The sequence below is a fragment of the Ambystoma mexicanum genome, chromosome 1p (genome assembly GCF_040938575.1).
Source record: "Ambystoma mexicanum isolate Mex_15411 chromosome 1p, UKY_AmexF1_1, whole genome shotgun sequence".
Lineage (NCBI taxonomy): Eukaryota > Metazoa > Chordata > Amphibia > Caudata > Ambystomatidae > Ambystoma > Ambystoma mexicanum.
In genome coordinates this window covers 287,669,707-287,681,925 of record NC_090921.1, presented here as the reverse complement: position 1 = coordinate 287,681,925, position 12,219 = coordinate 287,669,707, and the positions used below count along the sequence as shown (strand labels likewise).

Genomic DNA, 12,219 nt, shown 5'->3' with positions numbered 1-12,219 from the left:
TGTGATTCGAAAAGGATTTAATTAACAAAATCACCGATACTGTCTGTCACAATCTCCTCTCAACATGAATCGGCACGGAAGAAGTGAGCGCCGGAACTACGCGGTCCCGTCGTGCTCCTTCTTCCGTACCGCAGTGCCCTCTTTGACAGTTCTGCGAAGTTGCGGCCGCCGGTACCCCAGCCCCGTCGCGCCCACAACTTTTGTAAAACCGTGAATGTAGCGGATATGCTCCGCCTGCAGGCACGATATATTATCAACGTATAGTTAAATACACTCTCAGTACACACACACACGTTTCAATATATAAGAAGAAAAAAAGGTACTTAAATCGCTGCCGAGCAGCAAAGAAAGAGGGAGAATAAAGGAAGGACAAGGGTTATGAGAGGACTGATATTTGTTTATTGCTTGTTGAGAACACGTGGTCAGTTTAAGGACCTATAGGGATGGACTACAAAATCCGAAAAACCTCATGGTTATTGTAGTTTTTCTTGGTTTTTGTATGCTATTTTACACGTTTGGTTTTCTTTGCTGCTGACAGTAAAGATGAAGAGTTTAGCATAATCCGAGCCTCCGGTCTTGACATAGAATCTGTATTTGCCTTGGAAGAAATAAAATGCCCCCAGAAGCACATTCCTGATCCTTTGAACTGTTGAGGAACATAGAGGCGGGGCTTCAACCCATTCAGCTCAATGGTGTTCCTCTTCTGGCGTTGTATGATATTCTGCATCCCCCACAGATGACAGGAATAGGCAGGGGCGGAGCTATCACGCTGTAGTTTCATTTTTATGCTCTTTGTAAGGCTGTAGCCATCTGTTGGTGGGCGTATCCAAGTGGGCATGGTCCGAAGGAAGCCTCCCTCATGCTGCCATGGGGATGTAGGATATCATACAACACCGTTGCTCAATTTCAGCTGCGCGGTTGTTGGCAAGGGGGAGGGCGGGATTGGGTGCGTTTACAGTTTGTGATCCTTAACTTGTTACCACGAGTTACGGGAACAAAAGCGCATGAATCTAATGTCCCGGCTGTAACTTTAGGTGTTTGACCAGTCTCCTTGCAGCGACATTGCAGCCTGTGATGAGAGGTAGTGACAAAATAAAGCCGAGGTTTTACGAGCCCCAGTCCGCTCTCTCTTTCCATGGCATGTCATAATCAGGAAGTGACACGTCATGTTTACTTCCGACGCTGAGGGATGGTGCGGCTCTTGCTGCTCACACTGCTGGCTGCCGCAGGGGCCTCTGTGCCCGGCAACAGCAGTACAGAGCTGCCACCGACAAACAGTACAATTGTGACCCGCGCTCCCGGAGGATTCCTGGGGACAGAGCTCCCCGTGCTGCAGAGGGCTTTTTACGTGCTGAGCGGAGTCTGCCTGCTGGGGGTGGTGTACTGCACAGTTCGCAGTGTGAGGTGCGCGCTCTTTGTATTTTTTTGATTTGCCTAATCAACGACCTGTACTATTCTATAATGTTTGTAACTCATACCCACCGGTGGGAATCTACACGGTCTGATCTCCGTTTTCACTAGTAGCTCTAAGAGAGGGTGGCAGTTAACCAGGCACAAGTTTACCAAGTGTACTTTACTACTCCATGATCAAAGGGTGCAGATTTTCCCAAAGAATAACAGAGACGCTTGTGTGAAGTCAATATAATACCTGAAAAGAGTTAGATGAATTGAACTGTAAAAATGATAGGCAAGAAATCTAAGGGTACCGAGAAATTGAACTACTGGTTATAGCTGAGTTTCTCTGCTTACAGTCCAGCTCTGTTTGGGATTTTTTTAAATATCTATTTGATTTATCGCAACCATTTCTGGAGGAATTTGCGTATTTTAATTTCTTCAGGGTGACTTTTTGTACGGAGTACTTAGTACGGTCCAGTAATGATGAATTCTTATATCGGCACGGATAAACAGTATTGTGCCACTGGGTGGGGTGTACTCCACTGTTTTGCCCCTTCTGTGCCTCTCCTTTTGCAACCATTCCTGTTCACCTTTTTACTGTGCTCCCCCCTCTGTTGGATGTCACCCCCTCCTGGAAGCATGGTAGCTTCCAGGACTTGTGTAATAGGTCACCTGGTACTAACCATGTGACCAACTCAATAAAAGGGATGAGCCAGTTCCGGCTCATTAGTAGGAGCAGCAGCCGCTACCTCGGTGTGACCCTGGACAGCAAACTCAACTGGGCCACATCGAGAATACTCAGCAGAAGGCAACAGGAAAGATGGCAGCGCTGTACCCACTCCTGAAGACCAAGTCCATGCCCCTCTGGACAAAGATTAACATCTACAAGGCGATCATCAGACCAACCCTGACATATGCCTCCCCAGCATGAATGACCTGCCATGAGCGACACCGGAAGAGTCTTCAGATAGTCCAGAACAAGGCCCTGCGGATATCATCTGGAGCGCCAATCTTCACAAGGATAGCAGACCTTCAGAGACCTGGACATCAAGATGTTGGACGAACATCTAGCGAAGCTGAGTAAGAACTTCTGCCAAGGACTAGATCAGAACCCAAACCCTCTGATTAGAAGACTCACTGCCACCACTGCAAACCCCTTCGACCGCTATCCGCGGCCCGTCACTGCGAAGACACTGTGAAACCAGCCCTATTGTGACAAGACCACACAGGCCAAGAGGAATACAAACCCACGACTACATGCTCAACCTGAGAAGATGGAGTAATGAGGCTCAATCCTCCGTATCCAAAAATCACAGCTGATGGATAAAAATCTATCCGCAAGAAGAAGAACAAGCGACGGCTCGTTAGTCGATCCCAAGCTGACTCCTTTTGTTCATGGGCACCAAGCTGGTGCGGCGCAGCTTGCTGAGGCCCTGTCGATGTGTCCCAGCATTTGGACGGTGCCCCTGCTGGGCAACACCATCCCCATGGAATGCGTCTGCCATGTGATCACGGCCAGTGGGTGCAACCCCGGCCTGGGTGCCCCCAGAGCCGGGCTGCTGGGTGCTTGCTTTCCCCAGCCAGGGTATGTGGCTCCTGTGCTCTGAGGCCGCAGGGTGCCCCCTGTGATCCACCACCAACTGTATGTTTGCTCCGGTGATCTGGATGCCATAGGTGCTCCTTACAGTCCGCCCTCTTTAGATGGGTCGAGTGGGTGTCGGCCTGGTGATCCAGGCACTCTGCGGTCTGCCCGGGAGACAATAGCATGCCGTCAACACCCTCCATTATACAGTTTCGTCTGTCTAGTTCATCCCATTGCTTCTCTTTGCTCTTTTAGTTTCGGAGGTAGCTGAGCAATTAGAAATGTACATTTACTCTGTTTCCTTCACAACAGCATTGCCTGCAGCTGTAATACGACTCTTCATCAAAGAAGTGTTCAGATAAGGCTACACTTTTGAAGCCTCGTATAACAAGTGAGATATTGGATATTTTGCATAAGCATGTCAGACATGTGGAAGACTGCTGTCCTTCTCCTCACACCAGAACATATAGTCATCCTAAGGGTATACCAGTGTGGTTGCAGCTGGTGATCTGTTGGTACAAGGACAAGGCTGAGTGCTGTATCAACCCCCTTTACTTTGGCATTCCTGCTTATCTGTTCTGTCACCGGCAGCTGTGAAAATACTTCAGATACTACATGGGGGGGTGGGGGGCTCAGGAGCTATAGCCCCTGGTCTTTTGGTTGTAGCCATGGATAGAATCTCACAGGCTACAACCGAGAGGCTAGCTAACTCTGAGTCTCGACAGTGACAAAGTTAGCATAGCCCCAGATCTTTTCCAGACATAACACCCCTCATATTACCTAAAATAATTCACTTTACATTATCGCTCTCTGACTTAGCATAACATGTTTTCTATGTGTCGTGATTTTTGAACACCGCAAGCAGCAAAACCTAAAAGTGGTGGCAATCTTTGTCCTCCACAGGCACTGTGCGGGAGATTGCCTGCTTTTGATATTTTGTTCGAATGAGTCAAATATGTTATTCACATGTGGCGTTTGATGCTTGTGGGGGAATTTGTGGACCGTTTGCAGTTTTTATGAGTGAACAATGTGTTTCACCCAGAAACACATAAAGGTAACATGCACTCATCTGGGCATTGCTTGGCCAGGTGCTGTACATCAGACAGAAAGATGGTGTGTAAAATGACCAGTTGGTTCATTGAAATCAGGAAGGAAAATGTCCCAGGCATCAACAGCAATCACTTCTGCCCCTCAATTACATTTATACTACATGGATCGAAATAAGCATTTGTTGAACAGGAAGTTACAAATTGAACTGCCACATGAGGAAAACTATTAACCTTTTTTGGACGGTCAGACTCGTCTTAGTTGTCAGCAACTTGGAAGTCTGAATGTCCACACTCCAGAGAATAGCGGATCCAAACAATTGACAGACCGCCTCAGTGGCCACCTGGAATAACACTGACAGTGTACATCCCGACGTATTAACACGTCCCCTCCTGTGGACCCATTCCATACACAGGCTGTTGACTGGTATGACCTCCATGCAGAAGAACTTTTATCTGCTCTCATCAGTGTACATAGACACTCAGATGACTTACGCCAACGTGCCTTATGATTACGATCACATAGGATTCTTCGCATATAATAATTTATCTGTCATGATGAAGGCCTGCTAAACCACAGCTCCTCAAGTTTAGCTAAATGGCCCTAACACTGTTGTGTTGACCTGTTTTGTGTTGTCTTTCAACCTTTTATTGTTTCACATACGTGTGCATCTGGCCAGGCAGTTGCAGCATTTATTTCTCATGTCACCCCCGCTAGGATACATAGAGAATGTAATTGCTTACATTTGTATTCCAAATATTGCTGATTTGGACACTGCTACTCATGTACTATACTATGTATGTTTCATGTCGAATACCCTATGTCTTTTCATGTGTATCATAACACCTGCTGCAGACAAATTAAACAAGAATTGCAGTAGTTTTCAATCAAATCAAATTTAACTTTATTGAAACCCAGGAGTGAGAGGGACTAATCGTTAGTTGGACTTGCATGACCTTGCTCAATTGTGTTATTAGTCTACTTACCTGGGTAGAGGTAGAGCAAGGCGTTAACCCAGGTGCCCTTTGTAATACGCTGTCCTTCTTAGCCTGTTTGACCAACTCACTGATCAGGAATCGAAAGAGTTTCTGACCATGGGTGGGTGGTTGTATTACGATAGCCTTCTGAGCCATCTTTCCTTTCGAATGTCTAAGCCTTCTGATGGAACTACAGTTTTACCCCCTGCTGTATTGGCACCCATTATATACCTTGATATATTGGAAACCTCACAATCCTGGTCCTCCTCTAGAGCGGGAATGATGGCTTGTAACATTTTGAGTTACATAGGAGATTTAAGCACCTGCCTTGGATGTGGCATTTATGCCCCCTATACCCTCTTCAGTGCCGATTGTACTCTTGTCCTCAAGATCTGATGCAGCCACATCCTCTAAAGCTACAGATGTGATCCTGTCAAAAGAGAATGTAATCCACCTTCAATCTCTGGTAATATCTGACTGAACCCCTGAAGTGGATAGAGCTTGGACCACCCTCTAGTCACGACAGCCTTCTAAAGGGCCTTCCACTGCCTCGTGTTCATGTCTTGGATACTTGTTAATACCATTTTTTTGGGACAGCCACATAGCAACTATGCATCAGGGATAATCTTGGGGAATGGCTTTAATGGCCCTCCTGTCCAGGGTATGTAGGTTATGAGTGGCACATCTGCCACAATCTTTCCTGCCATCACCACCATTGCACCCCACCTCCCCCTTGCAGGGCGTGTACCTCCACTGTCGAAAGATTTAGAGGTACTCTTGGTTGTTTGGGGGGAGAAGTTGGCACTAGAGTGGGGCAGCCTTTCATCAATAGCAGTGTTCACTGTGTTTGAGCTAGCCCTCACCATCTCACTCTCTGCAATGAAACTGAAGGTCATGATTCCAGAGTGGTCAGGGAGTATTGGAGGAGGAGATCTGATGTCAACTATCCTGGGACCTCCTGCGGGAATGTAACCTGGAGCAATGCCACTTGCTCCTGTCTAGCAACCCTTCCCCTGGAACAACTGGGCAATTCTTACCTGCATTATGCTTGTTAAATGGTGCCATCTACTACTCGCAGAGCTCTACTGCTGCCCCCCCACCCACCGTCCAGTGGCCACCTCAGCATTATTCTTTTTTCCCTTGCTCAGAAGCTCGTCCCCAACTCCTGTCCACTCCTACAACGTGGATAGGCTTCCTTGCATTGCCATGCAGTAGGGGATGAGAGTGTTTGGATATGTGGCTCATTGAGACTGCGCCCGCAAGGCAAGGGTTCCTTTGTGGTCAAAATATGTTTACTCCATGCTGTGTGTCCTGGCACAGGCCAGTAGGATGGGTAATTTTCAGATTTATCTTAGCTTCGGTAACCTGGAGGACGCATTAAAGCTACTTACCCTGCATGTACTCTATTGGGAGAAAGAAAAATAACAGGTATGCTTGGTAAGTGCTGCCTGGGGATCACTCCCTGCTGCAGGGAGTTTGATTGGTTAACAAAAGGATTCTTTGTCTTGGGATGAGAAAGAGAGACAAGGAGGTAATGCAAGTACAGATGTCCAGATTCAGAGTAGGGAAAGAGAAGATGATTTACATGTCATCTGCAAAAAGATTTTGGGAGTTGCTAAAGGAGAAGAGTTGATCGAGAGGATGTGTAGACATTGAAGAGTAGGGGTGTCCGTGGTAAAAGATTTAACGAATGAGTTATTGGAAAGGTATGATGCAATGCAGTCAACAGCAGTGCCCTAGATTTCAATCTGCGAAGTCTGGAAGAGTGTTGTGGTCCACCATATCAAAGGTAGATCAGAAATCGAACAGGATTAGGATGGAGAATATATTAGGAAGGTGAGCATAGGTTAGAAAGTTAGTGTTGGATGAAGGCTGTTTGAGTCGGGTGATTGCTATGGATTATATACTGGATATGATCGTAGTACGCATTACCATGATTGAGTTAATAGAACATTTGGAGGGTACTGCACAGTTCCGCTCATAAAATGAGGGAGCTGATCTTGAAGGTGTTTTGCATGTACAGTATGTGGTAAAGTGAATGTACCACAGAGTGCTGCACAATGCTCAAAAGGAGAAGTGTATTATGTGAGGTGAAGGAGAGGGCATTCGAGATGCAGGAAAGATGAATTGATGGATTGTCAAGTTGTGAGCTTCTTTATGTGCTACTGTGCTCCAAAACTTATCCATGGAGCTGTGGGATGTAAGTAGGGGTACACGTTTCTACATATCGGTTTAACAATGTTTCCTCCCTATTTTATTATTGGGAGTATTTGCCTATTTTTACAGAGTAAAAGTGGCCCATGCACCCCTTATCTGTAGGTCTGCTTGCAAAGAACGCAGGTTTTAGCAGTGGGAGTGGAGCACAGGGTGTGCTACAGAGACCAAAAGTGAAGAATGAGATGTTCTGAATTACAAATCCTGGCGTTTGTTGGGGAAGCTTTCAATTTTAAAAAAAAAAAAAGGTATGACCCTGATTTACAGAAGGGGAACGACAATATCGTTCTTGGTCCTTTAACTAACCAATGGAAGCGGGTCAACTGACCCTGCTTGGCCACGTCCCCTGTGTACGTTAACACACGCGCAATCTGTTTGCGCTGTGCTGTGCTTCAGTGTAGTAAAATGGAATTGATGCTTCCAAGAACAAGGACAGCCAGTATGATTAATTCAAAGCTTTATCATGTTGGGTGTCTTTATCATGCTGTTCACCACCCTCATGTGACCATCTATACCCTATGCTAAATCTGTAACATGGACCCCACCCCTTCTTTTGACCCAATACAGAGTAATGCCAATGTAATGATTCAGTCAAGAGCGTACATGCATCACATTCTAGTTTGTATTTTAACCGCACTGCGTGCAATATGACATAAGGGTGTAAGAAGTTGCGCATTACAGGAATGTGCTACTGCAAATTTCACAGCATAAAGAAGAAGCAAACAGGGCATAATGTGCAGAGTTTTAACAAATGAGAGCTGGCCAATGAGGATGTACTGCTCGAGGTATAGGGAGCAGACCTGTAATATGATTTTGAACATAAGGCAGTGTATTAAACGTCACCGCACATGCTTCGAGTGAGTGTGACTAGGGTAATCTAATGGCTCCATTTCACTGGGGCATCATGTTTTTTGCCCTTTGCAAATCATTATCGGTTGAGTTATGTCAATTGACATAAACCAAGTCTAGAACTCCAAGAATGAACATATTTATGAAGTGAAAGCACAGGCTTGGATGTGGTGGTTTGCTGTCATTACATTGTGGTTGCCTCATAGAGTGAGACCGAGGGTGGTTTCGTAGTAACATTGGGTGAAAGATTTGCAATGTACTGCAATCTCAGTGAACATGTAGTTAGAATGCAGTGCAGAGTTTCAGGAAAAGAGTAAGGACGCCAAGCATGGTGCGTTGAGGGAGGAAGGTTGAGTGTTGTGTTTCAAGGATGTGGTATACTGTACCGTGGAAAGAATGAGGTAAGGGGAGGAATGTATTGCTGAATTGGAAGCCTTGGGTGGTGTTATCGGAGGGAAGTGAGATGAAAGCGGGTGTACTTCTGGTGAGGATGGGGCTTAATGTGGGAACGAGTTATGTACTGCACATTGTAGACCATGAGGTGAATTTTGTGATGGTGTACTCAGTGGCACTGCGCTGTCGAAATAATTTGGCTCTTTTGGCTTTCAGGTTAAAAAAGCCTGAGCGAAAGAAGTATGGTCTCCTATCTAACTATGATGAGAACATGGAGATGGGTTCTGTGGACAGTGATGAAGACACAGTCTTTGAGAGCAAGATGCTGAGGAGGTAGGTTGTTTTTCGAAAGAAACCTATAATTTGTTGGAGACGCCCATATCGGAGATGGTATCCTTGCTGTTCACACTTCATTCACATAAGACTTGAAGGAAGGCTGACTGCGTGAGTGATAGTTCAACGTTTCTGTAAGGAATGCGTGTGTTGGAAGTCCCCAGGGTGTGTTGTGAATGTCAGCACTGCTATCCATCCCTTTCAATGTATTAACCCACGAATTGCTTCTAACTACATGACACGAGTTTTATCAAAATAGTTGATTTCTCAGAAAAGGCGCACATGATGAGCTATTTTGGAATACTGTTAGGTTTTGACAAAGATAACATGCAGTTACCAAGACCTGCTTTTGGTGGAGGAGGGGATGGGGGGATATTTGTCCCTAGGTAAGGCCTATTTCAGGAAGTATGATTTTGGTTAACTTAATCTGTGACCTTAATGTTTCCAAATAGGTGCAGAATGGAGGAGAGTGAAATGGTCGTATTTCTGCATTCCGAGAAATGGAAAGACTAGATTGGCCTAGATGCCCATATTTTTCCTCAATGTTTGTGTTAGCTCTGTGATCAGGGTTTCAGCAGTGTAACCCTAGTCCCTGAACAAAAACTGTTGGAAAACATGTCCCACTGAATATTTATTTCAGTCCTGGCCAAATCTAATGTTGCTTTTGCCCACTAAAATAGCAGGGCCTGGCAGTTAAGCATAGGCAAGATATCAAATCAATGCAGGCATGGTGAAGAGCATTCACAGAGCATTGTAGGGGTCCCTGTGCTGGAATACCAGGAAACGTGGCATTGTTAAAGCTGTGAGTGCCAGTTCTGGAGGTTTTGGTATGCTGCAGGTCCGTATTGAGGATAGTTATTTTTATTTCTATAGCGCTCCCAACCCAAAGGTATCTGGGCGCTAAAATACATATTTTACAGGTCAAAATACATGTGTATTACATTGCATTAGCTTTGTTAGAGTTCAATGCTGGTATAATAGTTCCACTGTGGAAACCTTGGCTTTCCCTTTTGTAGCTCATCACTATAATGGTGATTTACACATGGCATTTGGCTTTGTTTTGCAGGTGAAGGTGAGGGAGGTGTGGCTGAAGCTGAAGATTGGACTGACCAATCAGTTGGACATTCCACCTACGAGACCAAAATAATTTGTGTATATTTTTGTAACCTGTGAAAGACTGGCTGCTAATGAACAGCTGAAAGTGTTTTAAAAATGTGAAACCAAGACTCAGTTTATTGTTCGCGCATCTGTAGAACTCTCGGGAGAGCATGGGGAAAGATAGGTTTGAGAGGATCTAGTCTGTCAACTTGAAGGTGTCTGCTGTATTGATCTATTCTACTAATGTTTTTATTGTAATTTTTTAAACATCATTTGGGACTTATATGCGCCCAAAGCATCATCTTCATATGCGCTCCTCAATTTGATGTATTGGTATACATGCTATTCCCACATCCATTCCCCCCTTCTTCACACTGATGCCATGTTCTTGATAGAAGTTGTAATAACCATAACACTGAAGGCGCTTTGGACTCCGAGCACATCTACAGCTCCTTACCCCCAAACACGTTCAAACTTCCCGTATTTCAGCTACTTTTTCATTTGAATTGATGATGCATATGTCTTGCAAGGAATACATGTCACTTCAGTAACCTTTTGTGGCCCGACAGTTCTCTGGCCCGAGGACGACTTTCTCTCATTGCTTGGACCCAATTACGTTACTGGTTCCTTTTTTATTTAAACTTTTTTTAAATTAGCATTATAATGTAAAATATACACAAAAATGTTGACCTGCTGGGCAGACCATATTTTGTATTTTTACTTATTTAGGGCATGATGAAATATCTGCAGCAATCGGGGTCTTTAAATAATGAACTGGCGAAGAGTTGTGCATGAAATGAACATGGGACAGATAACCGCTTCACTGGGGAACAGAGATGGGTATCTACAAGGAGATGTCAAGGTTGAGGAGCAGTGTTCTTGGGGTAGTGGTCAAGAATGCACCGGGATGCTGATGAAAGCCCGCTTGAATGCCTCTGTTAATAGTGACTTTGATATTGGGGGCACGGGGGGATGAAAGTTCCAGTGATGGAGGTCAAAGAGTAGTAGAGGAAGCGAGAGACTGCATATGGTGGGTGAGCGATAGTGACAGAAGGCAGTGCTAGAACGAAGGGTGCAAAGTAGAGCGTGGCGGATAATTTGATGAGGGGCTGGTTGTGCATAGACAGCAAAACCTGCATGTGATTGAGACAATTGTAGATCCTCGAGGAGAGGGCTGTGGGTGATGGCAGGAAAAGAGAATACATTTTCAGTGTAGTGGAGATGAGCTTGCTGTGGGAGTAAGTGCAGGGACGGTAAAGTGCAGAGGGCCAAGGATGAAGCCTTTGGGCATTCTGACTGGGCAAAGGCTCGGGTCAGATGTGTCCACGTTCTGGGAGATGGACAAGGAATGTTAGAGAGGCTTCAGACAATCCATACCATTGCAGTTTCTAAAGTTGTCCGGTCTGCTGGCTGTGTCGATGGCTGCAGAAAGGTCCAGAAAGATTAAGCTACATAAGAGCTTGAGGTAAGGAGTAGAAGCAAGAAAGTTGACTTGGTCAGGAGTGTTTTTGGTGGAGTAATTATAGCGGAACCCATATAGAACGGGGTCACAGAGTTTGTTTGCTTCGAAATAACTTGAAGCTTTTTAGGACCACACATTGCAGGGTTTTGTAGGAGATAACTGGTCAATAACTTGTAAGACTGTGTCTGCAGTAGGCATTTGAGGACAGGTACAACAGTGGTTTCTTGGAACCGGCAGGGAACATCACATTAGAGAGGTTTAGGTAACGGGAGTTTTAATGGGGCTAGTTCTTTGGTTTTGGGGTGGTGGGGGTACAACAGGGCCAACCAGAGCACATGGCAGGTTGGCTGTGTGAAGGATTATTGTGAGCCCAGTGGATAAGGTAAGAGAGATGGAAGGCATGATAAGGTGGAGGTGGGCTGTGGTGAGAAGATGAAGGGTGGTGAGGTTATTGTGGATTGTAGAGATTTTGGATGAGGAGTAGTTTTCAAAAACATTGCCTGAGAGGGCATAGGAAATACAGTATCTTGAACACTTGTGGTTGGTCAGTAGGGGTGGATGACAGAGGAGAGTTTGTGGGGGTGGTGGTGGGTATGGACAGAGGAGATCAGTTTGGTGAAGTAGTTGGATTCTGTGATATTTCAGTTGGTATATTGCGAGCCTAATTAAGGTTGGGCTGAGGCATGGCACTAAATGTGCACTCGCCAGTGGCTAGTGATAATTGACTTTTGGCGAGTGTGGTCTATATGTATAGCGTTCAGTTTGCGAGTCACTTTTTATGGCAGCCTAATAGATTGTAACTTGAAATTTGGACCTCCTGAGTGACTTGCGGGCAGGATGGTGGTTTTCAAGTGGGGTGTTAAATTCCA

The 12,219-nt window shown here is 45.4% G+C and overlaps 1 protein-coding gene across 1 annotated transcript; it reads left to right on the top strand.

Annotated features, from left to right (window-relative positions):
* Window positions 1–947: 947 nt before the first annotated feature.
* FAM174C (family with sequence similarity 174 member C) lies at window positions 948–10,582 on the top strand. The gene is made up of 3 exons (XM_069646818.1): window positions 948–1,404; window positions 8,674–8,790; window positions 9,857–10,582. The coding sequence occupies exons 1-3, from the start codon at window positions 1,190–1,192 to the stop codon at window positions 9,858–9,860; spliced, it is 336 nt and encodes a 111-aa protein (XP_069502919.1). The 5' UTR covers window positions 948–1,189; the 3' UTR covers window positions 9,861–10,582.
* The last annotated feature ends 1,637 nt before the right edge of the window (window positions 10,583–12,219 follow it).

What these genes read in the sequence shown, in the direction of transcription:
- FAM174C (XM_069646818.1), top strand. Translation starts at nt 1,190, where the DNA reads ATGGTGCGGCTCTTGCTGCTCACACTGCTGGCTGCCGCAGGGGCCTCT. An exon ending in TGCACAGTTCGCAGTGTGAG is followed by an intron (nt 1,405 to 8,673) that starts GTGCGCGCTCTT and finishes TTTGGCTTTCAG; the next exon opens with GTTAAAAAAGCCTGAGCGAA.